The sequence below is a fragment of the Salmo salar genome, chromosome 25 (assembly GCF_965601325.2).
Source record: "Salmo salar chromosome 25, fSalSal1, whole genome shotgun sequence".
In the NCBI taxonomy this organism is placed as follows: Eukaryota; Metazoa; Chordata; class Actinopteri; order Salmoniformes; family Salmonidae; genus Salmo; species Salmo salar.
This window is the reverse complement of record NC_138315.1, coordinates 34,308,210-34,328,271: the sequence shown is the minus strand read 5'-3', so window position 1 is coordinate 34,328,271 and position 20,062 is coordinate 34,308,210. Positions and strand designations below refer to the sequence as shown.

The following is a 20,062-nucleotide window of genomic DNA, read 5'->3' as shown; positions in this document are numbered from 1 at the left end:
TCAAATCTGAAAGTATTATTCTCTCTTGTCTCACTGCCACCCCCGGCTTTGGTACATTCCGGGATGTGCGATGTTTACAAACCTCTAGAGTCACTGTCAGGTATTGGTCAAAGCTGGGGCGAAGAGGACTGACAAAATAACTGCAAACAAGCTGCATGTTTAATCTGTTTACTTTTTATCAAGCAATCGTTTTCATTACATGTTTACAGAGAAAATTAAGTGACGTGTTTAACTATTCAGTCCACATCAACCTATCCCCTGGCTCGTTTTCATAACATTTTTAGTCATTTTTGAGACAATATAGTAACGTGTATAACTATTCAGTGGACATAAACCATACCCTCTGGCTCTGCAAACACTTCACAGTGCAGTAGATAGACTTCAAATAAAAGACAAATTACAATGGTTTTTTAATTGCTCTTTACTGATGTGGTTATTAAATGGTTATTATACAGCAATACCTATATGGGTAATTCACACATATATATAACTGCCAAAATAATGGAAACACGAGTTAATGAGGGATAGGCCTACAAAGTATATTGAAAGCACTTCCACTCAGGTGTGGCTCCTGAGTTATTTAAACAATGAACGTTCTATCATAAAATGCTGTGTAGGCCATTATTTTGGCTATAGGATGACAATGCCCCCATCCAGTGGCGTAGGCAGAAATCAGTTGATGGCAGAAATCTGTTGATGGTACATAATAAACCATAGACCTATTAGATTAGAACATGATGCCCTGATATAGTCTAGCGGTTAAGAGCATGATTTCTGAAAGTGTTGAATGAAAACATTGTTGTAGTGCTGATCGTTGTCTCTGAATGTACTGAAAATCTCTTTAAGGCCCTTGATAAGACCAATGCAATCAGTGATTGATATAGGGGGACTGGCCGGCCTTCATGGCAAAATCACTGATATCAAATATCAAACTCTCCAACATCCTCTTCTATGCACGGTCTCTTTAAAAAAAAAATTACACTGAGCTTTGTTTGGCCATTTTAACTTGTTTTTGCTAGCTAAGTTGACTAGTGAGTCTTAGCTAGCTAACAGTGAGTAGCCTACCCAGTGTAGCCTTGCCAACACAGCAATAGCTACTGTTTACCGCACATGCAGGGGCGAAAATCTGATATCAACTTTGGGGGGGACAATTACATGAAATTTTCTCAAGAGCAATTCCTGAGGGGGACACCAAAAGTAGTGCTGTAACACATAGCCTACATTGTAATATGGTAAATGTATATTGAGGAACCAAAGAAATAAGGTGTTTGCCGTACTCCTAACTACCGGTACCCAAAACTACACAACTACTCACAACAGCAATACCATTGCCTTTAACAAATCTTAGTTCAGTCACCAGTTTAAGTTGAGAGTGGGGGTATCCATTGCATTTTCCAATTATGTTCCTATTTTACAAGTAAAAAAAATGGAGAACCTTTCATAATGTTGCCAAACAAAGACTCAACAAACTTACCTGAGACTCCCTGTCCCTGCATATCTGTCCCCAACTCTGCTGTCTGTGTGCCATCTGTTGCCTGCTCTGCCTAATGACATCATTGTGAAACATTTCCATTAGAATTTCATTTCTTTCTTATGAACATTTTATCAACATTTTGGTGTACTGAAAAATACTCTGATGTCCGTCTTTAATTTTTCTGCCATTTTTCTACCTGGCTGGCTGGCTACACACACACACAGTGTGTAGGTTATTTACAGTAGGAGATGGGCTTCTATCATCTTATCTTTTATCATTCTATTTGGGCTTCGATCTAAAAGGTAGCTAGCAAATGTGAAACGGATTAAAATGACAAGAGTTGACAGCTGTATGAGTTTACCATTTACACAACATATGCTGCAACCTTTTGTAATTTTAATAGTTTGTTTCATATTGGCTGGCTTCCAACAATAGCTGAATTTGCAAAGCTAGCGAGCACCAATTCAGTTTCAGTGGTGTTTGCTATAATCTTTGCTACCCGGGTTAAATAAAATAAATAAATAAAAGTTCCCTTGCGACAATTTAGCTTTTGCAACAAGACCATTAAATATATTTAAGACAATGGTAGAAGAGAGTGTAGTTCTGTTCAGTTTGGACTTCAGTTTATCGCTAACCTTATCACAGGGACTTTGAAGCACTAACTTACATCATCTGCATGCTGATCTCGGAATAAATTGACGATAGCAAAGATTCCATCTTTGACAAGGCCACATAAATGGAATAGGTACTAGCTAGCTTAATAGTTCATATTTGCGCGCTAGCTCTGCATATTCAGCTAGTGTGTGTGCGCGATTGACTGGATTAACCTTACGTCAGTTACGTTCATTGAGTGCCTTTCAGACAGTTGCTACGACCCCTCTGTTACCTTGCCAGTGGATCAAACCATTGTGAGGAAAAGGGTGGGGGGGGGGGGTCGCAATCTTTTGAAACTTAAAAACGCGCTATTAAGTGTCTATAATCAGCACAATTGCTTTCATTGCGTATTATTAATATTATTTAAATTACATAGTTATGTTTCAGTGATATATTGGGGGGGGACAAATCATATTTTTCCCAGGATGGGGGGGTCGTGTCCCCCCCGTCCCCCCCGCGATTTCCGCCCCTGCGCACATGGTATCAGTATGAAGTGACACAACACACCCTTTATTTAGAAATTGATAAGCTGATTGTTTAGTTTTTGTTGAATTAGTTTAACAGTAAATAATCAATAATAATTCAAATTCATTATATAGGCCTAAATTAAAATAGATTTTAGTACAGCACTCGATTTTATGTAAGATGTCCTTGAGTGTCCTGAAAAGCATCTGCCAAATAAAATATATTATTATTAATATAAATATCCCTTTCGATGTCCCACCCCCTCCCTACTGCTTGCTATGAATTCTATCTGATGGTGTATGCATGTTTAGACCAGTGCTTGACTTGTACTGAAATAAGTGCCGGTACTATTTATATTTAAGTGAACTCCTCAATACTTTTGTGCTAATATTCTATAGGAGGTGAAGGAACTCAAGCAGAAGAAAATTTGAGGTGCCGGTACTCAGTTCCAGGTGAGCTCCTGCCCAGGTCAAGTACTGTGCTTAGGTAAAAATTAAAATAATGTCCCATTTGTAAAATATTATTATCACTTTTTGCTCAATCTGATTGGTTGGACTTGCACCCACCCAGGCCTACGCCACTGCCCCTATCCACAGGGCAGGAGTGGTCACTTAAATGGTTTGATGAGCATGAAAACGATGTAAACCATATGCTCACCAGATCACCAGATCTCAACCCAATTGAACACTTATGGGAGATTCTGGAGCGGTGCCTGAGAGCATTTTCCACCACCTTCAACAAAGCACGAAATAATGGAATTTCTCAAGGAAGGATTTGTGTCGCACACCTCCGATAGAGTTCCAGACACTTGTAGAATCTATGGCAAGGTGCAGTGAAGCTGTTCTGACTCACGGTAGGCCTACATCCTACTAAGACACTTTTTGTTGCTGTTTCCTTTATTTTGGCAGTTACGTGTATATATTATAGCAGCAGATGAAAGGGTCCTAAATCAGGGTCCCTCATCCACTGTTGCACCTGTTGGTGACCCCGCCCATACCTGTACCTGTCTATCCACCACAAACTCCCCCTGGGGCTCCTGTGTTGCTGGAGGCAACAGCGCCAGGTACACAGGTGTGTCAGCCCCCTCCGCAGGCGTCTTGGTCCCGTTGGGATAGGTCATGTCAGACTTCACCCAGCCCGGGCAGCAGGAGTTTATCAGAATCCCTCTCTGGGGCATCTCTCTTCTTAGCCTGCGGGCCTGGATCCGGGTAAGGGCCATCAGGCCTATTTTGGACACCCCATAGACAGAATTTGGCCAGCCCTTGTTGATGTGGTCTCCATCTTTGGCCTCGGCAACAAAGCGCTTCATTAGAGCCACTAGCTCCTCCTCTGTGATGTCATCACTGCAGAGCCTGGCCTGGAGGTCCGGAGAACACATATAGAGGGTGATATAGCCCACGATGCTGGCAACATTCACTATCCTTCCTATAACAGACAGACAGACAGACAGTTAAATTAAAGGAAAAAACATATGGAGATTAATTAAGTGATTTGGCATGGGTGTTGTTAGGCCCAAAACGAAGTCGAGATAATGTCTAGATGCTTTTTATAGTGGAGATCACGTTTATAAAGTGCCTGGCTGGGGTGATGAGACAGTGGATTGCGCAGTCAGATGATACAGAGTAAATAAGCATTTTAAAGTCATAGATTTTGCCGGTGGTAACTTGTGGAATAGACACCCCGGCTGGAATGCGGTTATAACCAATCAGCATTCAGGATTAGACCCACCCATTGTATAATTAAGTCATAATGCCCGAGAAGCCGGTATTTGGAGGATATATTGGCACGGGTGTTGTTCGTCTCAGGCCGGCAAACCGCGCCAATATATTCTCCAAACAACGGCTTCGAGGGCATTATCACTTTTATACAACGGGTTAGCAATACATTAAAATAATGATTGACATATTTTAATTAAAAACGTTATTTTGATGAATTTATTCATACTGTGACGACCCTGGGTTTATAAACGCGGACATCGACTGTGCCGCTCGAGCATGCTTTTGCGGCACGGTCGATAGCGCGCCGGACTTCGGGCTAGAAGGTCCAGGGTTCGAGGCCTGCTCCCTGCTGTTTCATTACAATACTATTCCACAAGATATAGTCCCGACACAAATCTAGGCTTGCTACCCAAGCCTGCTGGTCGTTCGGTCTGTTGCCAGAGATACAACCAAGTCGTTCCGTCTTTTTGTTCTGTATCTATGGACGCGACCCAGTCGTTCGCTCTAAATGTTCTATTGCCATACTGACTGGCAACATTATGCCTTGCTTGCTATCTAACTAACTACGGCTAATTTACAGTCACGTCAAAAAGTGCAGCCAATAACAGCAAAGTAGCCGCATTTGTTAAAGCTGTTTTCCAGTGACATTTATTTGGATACATCCATAACAATGAGCTAACAAGGCGCGATTTCGGCTGGCATAGAAAATGTGCTCACTCGTCAGAACACATTTACATTTGAGTCATTTAGCAGACGCTCTTATCCAGAGCGACTTACAGTAGTAAATGCATATATTTCATTCATCTTTTTTTCCCCCGTACTGGTCCCCCGTGGGAATAGAACCCACAACCCTGGCGTTGCAAGCACCATGCTCTACCAACTGAGCCACACAGGAACACTTTTATTCAGAGGAGCTCGCCAACAACACAGCTAACACTATCACTTCAAACGGAAGCTGGAAAGACTACAAACTAGCTGCACTTCGTTTCGTTTTACCTTTTTTCCAACTGATATTTCTTTGTATATATCCATAAAAAATAATGCCAGCTGATTCATGATTTCGACTGGCTGAGAAACGCTGCCTGCCTGTCTGTCTCCTCCCGACTCCCAACACGTTCATTACTACTGGACAGCTGAAAATCGAATTTGAATATTGAAACAATGTTTCAAATGTCGGAGAGATAGTGGATTGAGCGGTCAGATGTAACAGATAAATAGGCATTTTAAGGTAATATATTTAGATTTAGCCTTTGGTAACTTGTGGAATAGACACCGGCTGGAATGCAGTTTTAACCAATCAGTATTCAGGATTAGACCCACCCATCGTATAATAAAAAATGATCACGGGGTACACTACCAAATCAGTGATAGTTTTCCCCCATGAAACAAGGGTTTACCATCTTTCTTCAGGAGAGGGAGAAATTCATTGCACATGTCTCTGGTGGCGAAGAAGTTGGTTTGGAGAATGCGTTCTGCTTGGCTGCCAATGGATGCAGGGTCACCTCCTGGACATAGAGGGAGCTATTAGTTCACTTTAAATGGCACTGCATCCCAGGCCAGCTAACACACAATACTCTTATTGCAGTGTTTCCCAAACTCGGTCCTGGGGCTAGTTTAGTTTTTTGCCCGAGCACAACACAGCTGATTCAAATAACCAACTCATCATTAAGCTTTAATTATTTGAATCAGCTGTGTATTGCTAGTGTGTCATAGACTTATGGTCTGTGTTTGTGTAACATTAATGTGTAGTTACGTTTTGGGGCGATGCCTGCGTTGTTGATCAGCACATCCAGACCCCCGTACTCCTTCATGAAATGCTGCCGGGCCGCCTGGATGCTGACCAGGTCTGTGATGTCCAGCTGGAGGAGTCTGGGCTTGAGTCCCTCCCTCTGCAGATCCTCGACAACCATGGCCCCCCTCTGGACATCCCGGGCACTCAGATACACATCTCCTTTAAAGCCCTGGCACAACGTCTGCACTATGGCTAACCCCAAGCCACGCGTGGAGCCAGTAACCAGAACCACCTGTGGACCAGACATCACCTCAGAGAGAGAGAGAAAAATAAAAAGCTATAGATTCACAAAGTTATAGAGCAGGGGTATTCAAATCTTACCCTATGAGGTCTGGAGAACTGCAGTTTTTCTGTTCTACCTGATAATGAATTGCACACAACTGGCTTCCCAGGTCTAAACTTGTCCCTGATTAGAGGGGAAGAATAAAATAAAAACATCTATGGAACTGGCTTCAAGGTGCACATTTGAATTTGAGGGCTAGTCTGAGCTACCGGTAAACATACAATTCACAATACATTAACATGTATTTAACATGTCGCCAATATAAATGAAAGGTATGTTGCCCCAGCACAGGGCTAGCATGCCTAATTCAACTCATCAAGGTTGATTTGGTAGTTTAATCAGTTGTTTTGGTGCTGGTCTAGAACATTAGCTGGCACACCGTAAAATAGATTTGAAAAAATCCATCATATCCACATAATCTAAACATACATTAAAATGTACTCCCTGAGCAATTTAAACGGTGCAGATTATAATTAATTTACACCTGTGAATAAAGAACCATTTATATTCAGATGTATCACTTACCAGTGTGAATGTATAAACTGTTACAACGTAGTATGGAGCACACCACCGTCTTTGCAGCTAGCACAGTATGGATTGATACACCTAGAAGTGGCAGAGCATATTCTCTTGAATGAGCGGAGGTCTAGAATGTGACAAAATGTCACCGTACTTTTTCAGCTAACAAGCTCGCACTGTTTCTCCCTCTTATCTCCCCCTAATCTTCTTCCTCATTCCTTCCTCCCACCCACCCCCACCCCTTCCCCCTCCATCCTCAACCTCTCTTATAAACCCAAAGTGGGAGTTTTATCTCAAAAGTGGGAGTTTTATGTCAAAAGAAAGATACATTAATAATCCATTATGAACAGCAACTTACAGTATCTTTCAACACAATAACGGTCAGAGAAGTAGAAGCCCTGCCCGAGCATTTGATTTCTTCAAGGTGCTGATCATGACAGGAAGGAACAACTGAGATCAAGATTCAAGACATAACATGCAACATACAGTACAAGTCAAAAGTTTGGACACACCTACTCGTTCAATGTTTTTTCTTTATTTTTTCTATTTCTACATTGTAGAATAACAATGAAGACATCAACACTATGAAATAACACAAATGAAATGATGTATTAACCAAAAAAGTGTTAAACAAATAAAAATATATTTTATATTTGCGATTCTTCAATGTACCCACCCTTTGCCTTGATGACAGCTTTGCACACACTTGGCATTGCATAGTCCACAATGCATAGTAGAAGCTGTTAAGAAGTATTTTGGTCCAAGACTTTGCGCTCCGCTACTGAATGCCGTGCGGTAGCAGAGTGAACAGTCTATGACTGGGGTGGCTGGAGTCTTTGACAATTTTTAGGGCCTTCCTCTGACATCGCCTGGCATAGAGGTCCTCGATGGCAGGCAGCTTAGCCCCAGTCATGTACTGGGCCGTACGCACTACCCTCTAAAGTGCCTTGTGGTCGAAGGCTGAGCAGTTGTCGTACCAGGCAGTGATGCAACCAGTCGGGATGCCCTCGATGTTGCAGCTGTAGAACCTTTTGAGGATCTGAGGACCCATGTCAAATCTTTTTAGTTTCCTGATGGGCAAAAGGCTTTGTCGTGCCCTCTTCATGACTGTCTTGGTGTTTGGACCATTCTAGTTTGTTGGTGATGTGGACACCAAGGAACTTGAAGCTCTCAACCTGCTCCACTACAGCCCCATGCATGAGAATGGGGGCGTGCTCGGTCCTCCTTTTACTGTAGTCAACAATCATCTCCTTTGTCTTGATTACGTTGAGGGAGAGGTTGTTATTCTGGCACCACACGTCCAGGTCTCTGACCTCCTCCCCCTATAGGCTGTCTTGTCGTTGTCAGTGATCAAGCCTACCACTGTTGTGTCATCTGCAAACTTAATGATGGTGTTGGAGTCGTGCCTGGCCAAGCAGTCATGAGTGAACAGGGAGTACAGGAGGGGACTGAGCACGCATCCCTGAGGGGCTCCAGTTTTGAGGATCAGCGTGGCAGTTGTGTTGTTACCTTCCCTTACCACCTGGGGGCGGCCCGTCAGAAAGTCCAGGATCCAGTTGCAGAGGGAGGTGTTTAGTCCCAGGATCCTTAGCTTAGTGATGAGCTTTGAGGGCACTATGGTGTTGAACGCTGAGATGTAGTCAATGAATAGCATTCTCACGTAGGTGGTCCTTTTGTCCAGGTGTGAAAGGGCAGTTTGGAGTGCAATAGAGATTGCATCATCTGTGGATCTGTTGGGGCGGTATGCATATTGGAGTGGGTCTAGGGTTTCTGGGATAATGGTGTGCATGTGAGCCATGACCAGCCTTTCAAAGCACTTCATGGCTACGGACGTGAGTGCTACGGGTCTGTAGTCATTTAGGCAGGTTACCTTAGTGTTCTTGGGCACAGGGACTATGGTGATCTGCTTGAAACATGTTGGTATTACAGACTCAATCAGGGACATGTTGAAAATGTCAGTAAAGACACCTGCCAGTTGGTCAGCACATGCCCGGAGCACCCGTCATGGTTATCCGTCTGGCCCATCGGCCTTGTGAATGTTTAAAGGTCTTACTTACATCGGTTGCAGAGAGCGTGATCACGCAGTCGTCCAGAACAGCTGATGCCCTGTGTTGCTTGCCTCAAAGTGAGCATAGAAGTGATTTAGCTCATGTGGTAGGCTCCTGTCACTGTGCAGCTCGCGGCTGTGCTTCCCTTTGTAGTCTGTAATAGTTTGCAGGCTCTGCCACATCCGACAAGCGTCGGAGCCGGTGTAGTACGATTCAATCTTAGTCCTGTATTGGTGCTTTCCTGTTTGAGGGTTCGTCTGAGGGCGTAGCTGGATTTCTTATGAGCGTCTGGGTTAGAGTCCCACTCCTTGAAGGCGGCAGCTCAGTGCGGATGTTGCCTGTAATCCATGGTTTCTGGTTGAGGTACGTACGTACAGTCACTGTGGGGACGACGTCATCGATGCACTTATTGAGGAAGCCAGTGACTGATGTGGTGTACTCCTCAAAGCCATTGGAGGAATCCCAGAACATATTCCAGTCTGTACTAGGAAAACAGTCCTGTAGCTTAGCATCTGCGTCATCCGACCACTGTTTTTATTGATCGAGTCACTGGTGCTTCCTACTTAATTTTTGCTTGTAAGCAGGAATCAGGACGATGGAATTATGGTCAGATTTGCCAAAGGGGGGGGGGGGAGCTTTGTACACGTCTCTGTAAAGGTGATATAGATTTTTTTCCCCTCTGGTTGCACATTTAACATGTGGTTAGAAATTAGGCAAGACTGATTTAAATTTCCTTGCATTAAAGTCCCAGGCCATTAGGAGTGCCGCCTCTGGGTGGGCGTTTTCCTGTTTGCTGACTGCGCTCTTAGTGCCAGCATCCGTCTGTGGTTGTAAATAAACAGTCACGAGAAATATAGATGAAAACTCTCTTGGCAAATAGTGTGGTCTACAGCTTATCATGAGATACTCTACTTCAAGCGAACAAAATCTAGAGACTTCCTTAGATATTGTGCACCAGCTGTTTATAAACATACACAGACCGCCCACCCTTGTCTTACTGGAGTGTGCTGTTCTATCTAGCCGGTGCAGCGTATATCCCACCAGCTGAATGTTATCCATGTCGTCATTCAGCCACGATTCAGTGAAACATAAGATATTACAGTTTTTGATGTCCCGTTGGTTGGATATTTGGGATCGTACCTCTTTTAATTTATTGTCAAATGATTGTACGTTGGCAAGTAATATTGATGGTAAAGTCAGATTTCCCACTCACTGTTGGTGTATCCTTATTAAAACGCACCCCGCCCTGTGTCCTCTATACCTGCATTTCTTTCTCCTGCCAATGGCGGGGATATTGGCCTTGTCAGGTGTCTTATGCATATCCTGTGCGTCCTGCTTGTTGAAGAAAAAATCTTTGTCTAATCTGAGGTGAGTGATTGCTGTCCTGATATCCAGAGGCTCTTTTTTGCCGTAGGATACGGTGGCAGATACATTATGTACAAAATAAGTTACAAATAATGCGAAAAAACCCCACATAACAATACAATTGGTTAGGCGCCCGTAAAACGGCTGCCATTTCTTCCGGTGCCATCTTCAACCTGCAGGTCAGGATGACTGACCTCAAGGGGAAAGAAATTGCACACTCACGGTCCTGCCCCTGAATCTCACTGATGCAGTTCAGCATGCAAACACACAACTCACACCATAGATAGATGTATCAGCAGTTCATGCGTACAGTATTTGGGACTAATCCTGGCTATTCAACGCAACTAATGTTCAGTAGCAGTTGAACTGCGTCTCAGAGGAAATAGAAAAACAGAATTACAGATAAAAAAATGTATCTAGTAATTAGTTAATACTGGCCCATCCACCTCATCGAATGAAAAAGGCTACCTATTTTACATACGTAAGGTAGGGGAGAATATAGAACAGCCAGGCATAGCCATTGATTGGCCACACACAAAAATAAACCATTATTTTTGCAGGGGCAAGACCTGTACTGGTAATCTCAATCAGATGGACAACTGCATGTAACAATGTTCTTATCCATTTGTGTGCTTTGCACTTTTGACTTTACATGCAGCAACCTTAAAACTGACATGAATGTGGAGTAAATGGACACGTAGCTCATTAGATTTCATCCAACCTTGCCGACAGCAACACTGAAAAGTGAATCTCATGTTTTGCCACTACAGACAAAAAAGAATGTATGCAGTGTGTTTCAACACGTTTGCTCAATGGCACTGGTCTGATAGACTGGTTATTCAAGTATCATAAATTACAGTGCCTTCGAAAAGTATTCAGACCCATTTACTTTTTCCAAATTGTTACATTACAGGCTCATTCTAAAATTGATTATATTGCTGAGGACATTTTATTATTTACACATAATACCCCATACTGACAAAGTGAAAACAGTTTAGACATTTTGGTAAATATATTAAAAAGAAAAAACAGAAATACCTTACTTACATAAGTATTCAGACCCTTTGCTATGAGACTGAAGTTCAGCTCTGGTGCATACTGTTTCAAATGATCATCCTTGATATGCTTCTACAACTTGGAATCCACCTGTGGTAAACTCAATTGATTGGACATTATTTGGAATGCACACACCTGTCTATATAAGGTCCCACAGTTGCCAGTCCATGTCAGAGCAAAAACCAAACCATGAGATCGAAGGAATTGTCGGTCGAGCTCCGAGAATGGATTGTGTTGAGCAACAGATCTGGGGAGGGGTATCAAAACATGCCTGCAGCATTGAAGGTCTCCATCATTCTTAAATGGAAGAAGTTTGGAACCACCAAGACTTTTCCTAGAGCTGGCCGCCCAGCCAAACTGAGCAATTGGGGGAGAAGGGCCTTGGTCAGGGAGGTGACCAAGAACCCAATGGTCACTCTGACAGAGCTCTAGAGTTCCTCTGTGGATGGGAGAACCTTCCAGGACAATCATCTCTGCAGCACTCCACCAATCAGGCCTTTATGGTAGATTGGCCAGAAAGGAGCCACTCCTCAGTAAAAGGCACGAGAGCTCGCTTGGAGATCGCCAAAAGGCATCTAAAGGACTCTCAGACTATGAGAAGGAAGATTCTCTGGTCTGATGGCACCAAGATTGAACTCTTTGGCCTGAAAGCCAAGCTTCACGTCTAGAGGAAACCTGGCACCATCCATACAAAGAATGGTGGTGGCAGCGTCTTCCTATGGCGATGTTTTTCAGCAGCAGGGACTGGAAGACTAGTCAGGATCGAGGGAAAGATGAACAGAGCAAAGTACAGAGATCCTTGATGAAAACCTTCTCCAGAGCGCTCAGGACCTCAGACTGGGACGAAGGTTCTCCTTCCAAAAGGACAACCCTAAGCACACAGCCAAGACAATGCAGGAATGGCTTCGGGACAAGTCTGTGAATGCCCTTATGTGGCCCAGCAAGAGCCTGGACTTGAACCCGATTGAACATCTACATTTTACATTTTAGTCATTTAGCATACGCTCTTATCCAGAGCGACTTACAGTAGTGAATGCATACATTTCATACATTTTAATTTTTCTCTGTACTGGCCCCCCGTGGGACTCGAACCCACAACCCTGGCGTTGCAAACACCATGCTCTACCAACTGAGCCACAGGAGAGACCTAAACATAGCTGTGCAGCAACACTCCCCATCCAACCTGTCAGAGCTTGAGAGGATCTGCAGAGAAGAATTGGAGAAGCTCCCCAAATACAGGTGTGCCAAGTTTGTAGCGTCATACCCAAGAAGACTCAATCGCTGCCAAAGGTGCTTCAAGAAAGTACTGCGTAAAGGGTCTGAATACTTATATAAATGTGTTATTTCAGTTTATTTACTTGCTTTGTCATTATAGGGTGTTGTGTGTAGATTGAGGGGGAAAAAAACATAATTTTAAACAAGGTTGTAATGTAACGTGGAAAAAGTCAAGGAGTCTGAATATTTTCCGAAGGCACTGTAACTAAGCTGATAAAAACAAGCTTTTGATATTCCCTCCACCAGCAACAACCAGTCTGCATGGACACAGAAATAAAGACATTTCAAATACAAAGTATATGTTACAGAATATTTTATTATGAACAACTAGACAGGATCTTAGCGGACATAGCGCTGTATAGGTTGCAGAAAGAAGAGAAACATCCCCATGCCCAGCCGGACGAGACAGACTTAACTATCTCTGATGATCTTGGTCAATTTGTGGATTTTTGTCTTGGTGGACATGTCCACATACTTATCCCCAATGCTGACAATCATACCGCCCAGGATGGAGGTGTCAGACTGGAGGGAAAAGCAAAATAACACAGGAAGTTAAAGCACCAGTCGACACCATAGCAATGTATGTGACTGGATATCAGCATTTTCTTGTTTTGTGCTAGCCTTACAGTCCTAAACCATTGCATCTATCGTAAATTGATGGTAGATTACTTAAAATCCGTATTGTGCCACAGAGGGCACGAATTGAGTATGGCCTCACCTTGGTCTCTAGTATGAGAGTCTCTCCCTTTGTCAGGAAGCCGTTCAGAGCCACCTTCAGATCTGCCAGGTTAGCCTCATCCAGGGGCTGTTATACACACAAACAAAAATATCAAATCAAATGCTACAATAACTGACATGTAACTTGGATTGACAACCATATACCAGGGGTTCTCAAACTTTTGGGGGCCGGGGACCCCTTTTGTGATAGCAAACTCCTCAGGGACGTCCTCATAACGGGGCGGAAGGTAGCCTAGTGGTTAGAGCGTTGGGCCAGTAACCAGAAGGTTGGTGGATCGAATCCCCGAACTGACAAGGTAAAAATCTGTCGTTCTGCTCCTGAACAAGCCAGTTAACCCACTGTTCCTAGGCCATCATTGTAAATAAGAATTTGTTCTTAACTGACTTGCCTAGTTAAATAAAGGTAAAAAAATATTATCTGAATATCTCATGTGAGATAAAAAAACAGTATACAAGGACTGTCAGATTTTATATCCAGCCTGTAAGCTACAGAAAAGGCCATATACTCAGATATCATATATCTGCTACATAATTTGTTAGATCATTTTTTTGGACGGAATGTTGGTGGTGTGCCACAGCGATGCGTCTCGCCAACAGCACCTTTAAGAAGCGAGCTGGGATTGGACTAGCAAAATATTTTGCACCCCTGCCTTTGACCGAGGGTGCACTGCTTATCACAGGGCGGCATCAGTACTCACCTAAAAAGCCCATATGCCACTGGTTGAGAGAAATTGTCATTGTTTTTATTTATGTGGTGTTGTTGGAGGTGCGTCTTGGTCAGTTTAACTCAGAAAATGCCACCCTCGTCAATCTGCCGCCATAGGCGGACGCCTAATCCCACTTAGTGAGCGCGGCGGCTGTGCATTTGATTAAAAAACAAAATTAGGAATACAATAAGTATTGAGCTGTCCATACCAAAATGTATAATTGGTGGAGTACTGTGCATACCAATACCGCTGTGAGCCTGCCAGTCCCATGTTGCTCAGGGTTAAAGACAAACATGATTTTCCTGTGTTTTATATACATTTCCACACTATGAGGTTGGAATAATAATGTGCAGAAATATTAGCCAACAGAGAGAAGCACAAGATTGAATTGGATTCAACTTTCTAGAGCAGTGGTTACCAAGGCATTCCTAGTCGATCGCCAAACTTTTTTTATTAGTCTCGGGCTGTTGGTGGTAGGTGCACCTGATAGTGAGTTATTAGCCCAGTTATAGATCAGCAATAGGGTCGTGATTGCTTCCTACAAGAGCACAAAACGTGTACAGTTCTAGAAAAGCGAGTCAGGTAAAAATGTTTTTTTTTTTTTTTTTTTGTCTTAAAGGGGCAGTGCTATATTTTGAGATTGCCTATTGGCTACTTAGGCTTGAATAAGCTGAGGGTAGCATAATTTGTCTGATTCTCTAATAAGGGAATGGGAATAATAATTAATTTTATTTTGTAAAGTGGTTTGTAGCATCAAACAACATTTTCAGTCACCTTGTCTGAAGGACAAGTGGATAAACAGGTTACTGTCAAGCCCTGCATGTTTTTTCTTCTCCAAAGTCTCATGCAATGTTGGCCTACATTGAACACCAGACATTGGCTGCTACTGTAGGCTGAATGATAGAACAGCTGTATCCATGTTAAACTGTTAGGCCTACAATATGATCAAATAGCCACAGCCGTCTACATGGCCATTGTGAAAACTAATTTAAAGCGGGTACAGCCTCAGTGTTCACAAACGTGCGCCAGAAGTTGCACAGAATTTTCACAACGTTTAAGTTTGCACCCGGCAGACCTGAAATTTGCTCAGTGCCCCCCCTCCCCCCAAAAATGGAGGGAACATTGGTCCTGTCAAAATTCTTGCTTGAGAAATTGCTATTTTCTAAGAAGCTATTTGTTTCTTTTTGACCACTTTGTTTTTAATTAATCACAGTAAGGTACTTAATTGTTACCCAGAAATGACTGATTTGATATTGTGATAGAAACAGCTGCATTGGCATACAATAATTGTAGATTAGGCCTAATAACATTACAATGTATTGTATTATACCGTCAAATTATTCCACAGATCACATGGACAAAACTTTGTTTAATCTGTTGTTAGTAAGTATGTAAATGAGAGAATGGCAAAAGTGTGCAAAGCTGTCATCAAGGCAAAGGGCGGATACTTTGAAGAATCTCAAATATAAAATATATTTTGATTTAACACTTTTTTGCTTACTACCGTAAATTCCAGACTATTAAGCGCACCTGAATATAAGCCGCACCCACCGAATTAAAAAAAATATTATATTTTGAACATAAATAAGCCGCACATGTCTATAAGCCGCAGGTGCCTACCGGTACATTGAAACAAATGAACTTTACACAGGCTTTAACGAAAAACGGCTTGTAACAAAAAATAAACAATTAGCAGTAAACAGTAGCCTACCAAGAAAGTCATTGCTCCAGACCAAGCTCCCGTGCAGCAGCTTTCCTTTTCCAACAGCCAGATCAATCGCCTTCAACTTGAAAGCGGCATCATATGCATTTCTCCGTGTCTTTGCCATGATGAGGGTGACAAAATGACTACCGTAATCAGAATGATGGGAAGTTTGAGCGCGCTCGATTTAATCTAAACAGTAAACAAAAAAGTTATTTGACCGTAACCCGTTCGGCAATTTCATTGGTCTAATGAAAGCTTCATGCCGCCAAAAAACTGAGCACGTTTTTTTTTTGAAAGCGGGAAAAATCCATATATTAGCTGCGTCATTGTTTAAGCCGCGAGGTTCAAAGCGTGGGAAAAAAGTAGCGGCTTATAGTCCGGAAATTACGGTACATGATTCCATGTGTGTTATTTCATAGTTTTGATGTCTTCAATATTATTCTACAATGTAGAAATGAGTAAAAATAAAGAAAAACCCTGGAATGAGTAGGTGTTTCCAAACCTTTGACTGGTACGGTACATATTTTGTGATCTTGGCCGTGGAACCCCTGTAGTACGACCCCACTGAGAACCCATGCCATATAGAACAAGTGTGTGTATGTGTGTCACCGTACATGTGCTGTGGTGACAGTGCAGATGACCTCGCCACGGTGAGCGCTCATCATTTTTGCAAAGGCACCAATGACATCTGCGGTCAGGGTCAGGCGGCCATTATCTGCCAACACAGCTGAGGAGGAGAGAGGAGGACAATGAAACCACGTTAGCCTAGCCAGTAGACACAACTAACATTTTCACTAATTGCATTTGCATCATCATTTGCATGAACTAACATTAGTAAGGGTGAGGATGTTGTCATAACAATAGCCAAAATACTCTTAAAGGACTCTTTCCTACTCTCTCATGTGCATCACTAGCTAATTAAGATCACTTGTAGCTAATTAAGATCACCATACTAATACTCTTAGCTGACATTTACTTTATATTCATGATTACAACTAGCCGATCAAAAGGTATGGCGTGACATCCATATTGATTTTTCCATTTTAACATTTCAAACGGTCAAGAGGGACAGAAAACACAGAAAGGAAGACAAGCAGTAGTTTGGTAGATGAGTCTTGACAGCAGAACAACAACGTTATCCTCCACAAACCTGCCCCATTTAATTTTCTTACACAACAGCAGTCTCCAGAACAAGAGTGGCATGTGCAGTATAACTTAGTAAGGCTGGGCAACTCACTGATGAGGTTAACTGTGATTGGGGAGAGATTTGCCTTAGTCATGGCGGCACCGAAGTACTTCAGCTTGAGGCTGCGCTTGACATGGGGGTTCATCACGATACTGGACAGCTTGGGGTCCTTGATCAGAGACTGACGGAGAAGGAAAAGACAGAAAGAGAAAGGAAGCTGGTCAAAAAGTATATTGTGGCCACAGACAGTGCCAAACAGACAAATGTATGGTTTCCCACAACTAGCTGTGATTGGGAGTTCCGTAGGGCGGCGCACAATTGGCCCAGCGTCGTCTGTGTTTGGCCGGTGTAGGCCATCATTGTAAATAAGAACTTGCTCTTAACTGACTTGCCTAGTTAAATAATGGTAACACAGTTCCCTCAAACTCAACTCTGGACCTTGAAGCCAGCTCCACTGCCTATTTTCATTTTTCCTTAATATGGGACTGATTAAGACCTGGGAAACCAGGTGGGTGCAATTAATCATCAGGTAGAACAGAAAACCAACAGGCTCCGTACCTCGTTGGGTAAGAGTTGAATAGCCCTGCCCAAGTTAAAAGAGTGTATATACATTACACACTTGTGGCCAGACTGAGGACTAAGACAGGAGAGAGAGGTGCAGTGGATAACTTACTGACAATGTGCCCATCTCCTTCTCTACTTGTTCCAGTTTCTTCTGCTTGCTGGCAGCAGAGAACAGGGCTGTGGCATAGCGGCCTCCGACCCCATACACGTCGATGGGGGGCTAGAATAGAAAACGGACACAAAAATAAGCTATAAAACAACCATGTACTTTAATCACAGAGCCAACGACATTACTCAAGCTGTGGCGTGCGTTAACATCATTACCAAAGAACACGAGTCGTCATTGACTTAATATTACACTGATCAGAGGACATGGGCAGTACTTCATTCATTCTTACCCTGATCAAAGCTTGTCGAAGAACTGAAGTGCTGAACTGACGCACCTGCAGAAGGAAAGAGATCCTAATCAGCCAATGAATATCTTCATAAGTGACGTCTGGAGTGCCGTAGGAAGTTAACGTTGGTTAGCTTGACCACATTTTCTACAATAAAGTTATGTCATTCGCATGGCGATAATAATACCTCTGTCTTATGGGCGTTGGACAATATTTAACAGTAGTGCCATCGGTTCGTAGGAAAATGCCCAACAAACGTAGATAGCTATCCAGCCAGGTACCTAACAATGTTGATGAAATTAGCCGGGTGTCGTTAGCTTGCCAGCGGGCTTGTCAAGTTCATGCCAGCATGCAAGGCCTCGCGTATTCTGTGTTAAAAACACATTCTGCGCGATATCAAAACAATACACATTGATCCGTTTTGTCCTTGTTAATAATCTAAATACATTCCCAAATTAAAAACAGAGCCACAGATCGCATAACATTCTTGTTTTTAGAAAGTCATACCTGCAGCCCAAGTCCTAAAGCTGCCATGTTCTCCTGCGACTGTGTAGGTCAAAACTTCTGCGCATGACAGCCTGTCACAAAAAAGGACGTAAATTCAGAAACGAGAAGCATTACGGGAAACGTAGTTCATATGTCAATAAGCGGAAATGTATTTCCTCGAACAAAAAAAATGAGCAAGTGGAAATGTACTGTCCTCGTCAGCAGACAAGCAAACAACTTAGTTGCGTGGATAAACATGTGTGGGGCCAGCATGTCTCTACACCCGCAATCACATCTGCTATGTGCATGAGACCAATAACATTTGATTTGATTTTGATGTAATTTGAATATTTTTTATCAAAGCCAATTATAGTACTTATCAGGTTCTCAGGTTTCAATATTAGGCCTATTTTATTAAAACATGAGCTCAGCTTTATATAAAGCTTCTAAGTGCATTTTTGCTGATATCACCTCAGGTATGTATTGACACAGGCCTAGTTGTCCCAGCATCACCTGTATGAAGATACTGTGCGACTGTGTCAGTGTGTAGTTTACAGGGTCTGTGTAGATTGATGCCCATTGTTGAGGCATTTGCATTTCATTGTGCTCCTCCTACATTCTCACAGGTGAGCAGTGACACAGCCTTGGTGGTTTCTCCAGACCCATCTTGATCACCTTCCACCATACTAAAACAAATGCCTATTGTCACTTCTGTGTGTGCAGAACTGAAGGGTTTATCCTTGCATGCACAGTAGGCCACCTATTGAGATGAAGGTATAATTTTGGTAGTCTTTAATGTGTCTCATCCTACATCAGACAGACAGAGCCTATTTATCAGAGAGAATGACAGGAGCTATTCACTGACTTCATCTTCTATAAATTCATCCAAATGAAATTGTATTGGTCACATACACATATTTAGCAGATGTTATTGCATATTGAAATGCTTGTGTATCGTATCCAGGTCTCTTCTAGGCTAGCCTACTAGCTGATATAGGACTACCTCTGTGGCCAAGTAGGCTATTGAAGCCCCTCACAATGTAAATTGATGTAAACGATGGAAGCACTGAATGGAAGACCCAGCGGTCACTGCATTGTGTTATTGAGACTATAAATAACTTTAATAATTAAACATAAAAGCAATGTCAAATATCTCCCCATATTAGGCTATGCCATTGCATTCTAGATAGATCCACGAGTTGTAGACTGTTTGGAGGGTGGAGCCACAGTGTCTCCCGACCCCTCCTGTCTCAGCCGCCAGTATTTATGCTGCAGTAGTTTATGTGTCGGGGGGCTAGGGTCAGTCTGTTATATCTGGAGTATTTCTCCTGTCTTATCCGGTGTCCTGTGTGAATTTAAGTATGCTCTCTCTCTTTCTCTCTTTCTTTCTTTCTTTCTTTCTTTCTTTCTTTCTTTCTTTCTTTCTTTCTTTCTCTCTCTCTCTCTCTCTCTCTCTCTCTCTCTCGGAGGACCTGAGCCCTAGGACCATTCCTCAGGACTACCTGGCATGACGACTCCTTGCTCTCCCCAGTCCACCTGGCTGTGCTGCTGCCCCAGTTTCAACTGTTCTGCCTGCGGCTATGGAACCCTGACCTGTTCACCGGACGTGCTACCTGTCCCAGACCTGCTGTT

The 20,062-nt window shown here is 42.8% G+C and overlaps 2 protein-coding genes across 3 annotated transcripts; both read right to left on the bottom strand.

Moving 5' to 3' along the window:
• Positions 1-154: 154 nt before the first annotated feature.
• Positions 155-7,358, bottom strand: LOC106586631 (carbonyl reductase [NADPH] 1). 2 transcript variants are annotated; one of them, XM_082969109.1, is made up of 5 exons: positions 7,264-7,358; positions 6,912-6,992; positions 6,065-6,353; positions 5,709-5,816; positions 155-4,018 (listed from the first exon to the last, which is right to left on the bottom strand). In XM_082969109.1, exons 3-5 carry the CDS (start codon positions 6,348-6,350, stop codon positions 3,543-3,545), a joined length of 870 nt encoding a protein of 289 aa, XP_082825235.1. In that variant the 5' UTR covers positions 6,351-6,353; positions 6,912-6,992; positions 7,264-7,358; the 3' UTR covers positions 155-3,542. The 2 variants fall into 2 exon arrangements, with proteins under 2 accessions (XP_082825235.1, XP_014029596.2); XM_014174121.3 differs by lacking the exon at positions 7,264-7,358 and having other exon boundaries at positions 6,912-7,107.
• Positions 7,359-12,947: 5,589 nt separating this feature from the next.
• LOC106586630 (ATP synthase peripheral stalk subunit OSCP, mitochondrial) lies at positions 12,948-18,565 on the bottom strand. Its single transcript, XM_014174120.2, has 7 exons — positions 18,452-18,565; positions 17,948-17,992; positions 17,659-17,769; positions 17,037-17,166; positions 16,414-16,526; positions 13,368-13,454; positions 12,948-13,171 (listed from the first exon to the last, which is right to left on the bottom strand). Exons 1-7 carry the CDS (start codon positions 18,476-18,478, stop codon positions 13,061-13,063), a joined length of 624 nt encoding a protein of 207 aa, XP_014029595.1. The 5' UTR covers positions 18,479-18,565; the 3' UTR covers positions 12,948-13,060.
• Between the last annotated feature and the right edge of the window lie 1,497 nt (positions 18,566-20,062).

Coding starts and splice junctions, on each gene's coding strand:
- LOC106586631 (XM_082969109.1), bottom strand. CDS start 6,350: ATGTCTGGTCCACAGGTGGTTCTGGTTACTGGCTCCACGCGTGGCTTG. Junction 5,817..6,064: donor CGCAGGCATCGCCCCAAAAC/GTAACTACACAT, acceptor CTCTATGTCCAG/GAGGTGACCCTGCATCCATT. Junction 4,019..5,708: donor CCCTCTCCTGAAGAAAGATG/GTAAACCCTTGT, acceptor TGTCTGTTATAG/GAAGGATAGTGAATGTTGCC.
- LOC106586630 (XM_014174120.2), bottom strand. CDS start 18,478: ATGGCAGCTTTAGGACTTGGGCTGCAG. Junction 17,993..18,451: donor CTTTAGGACTTGGGCTGCAG/GTATGACTTTCT, acceptor TTCCTTCTGCAG/GTGCGTCAGTTCAGCACTTC. Junction 13,455..16,413: donor GCACTGTCACCACAGCACAT/GTACGGTGACAC, acceptor TGTGTATAACAG/CCCCTGGATGAGGCTAACCT.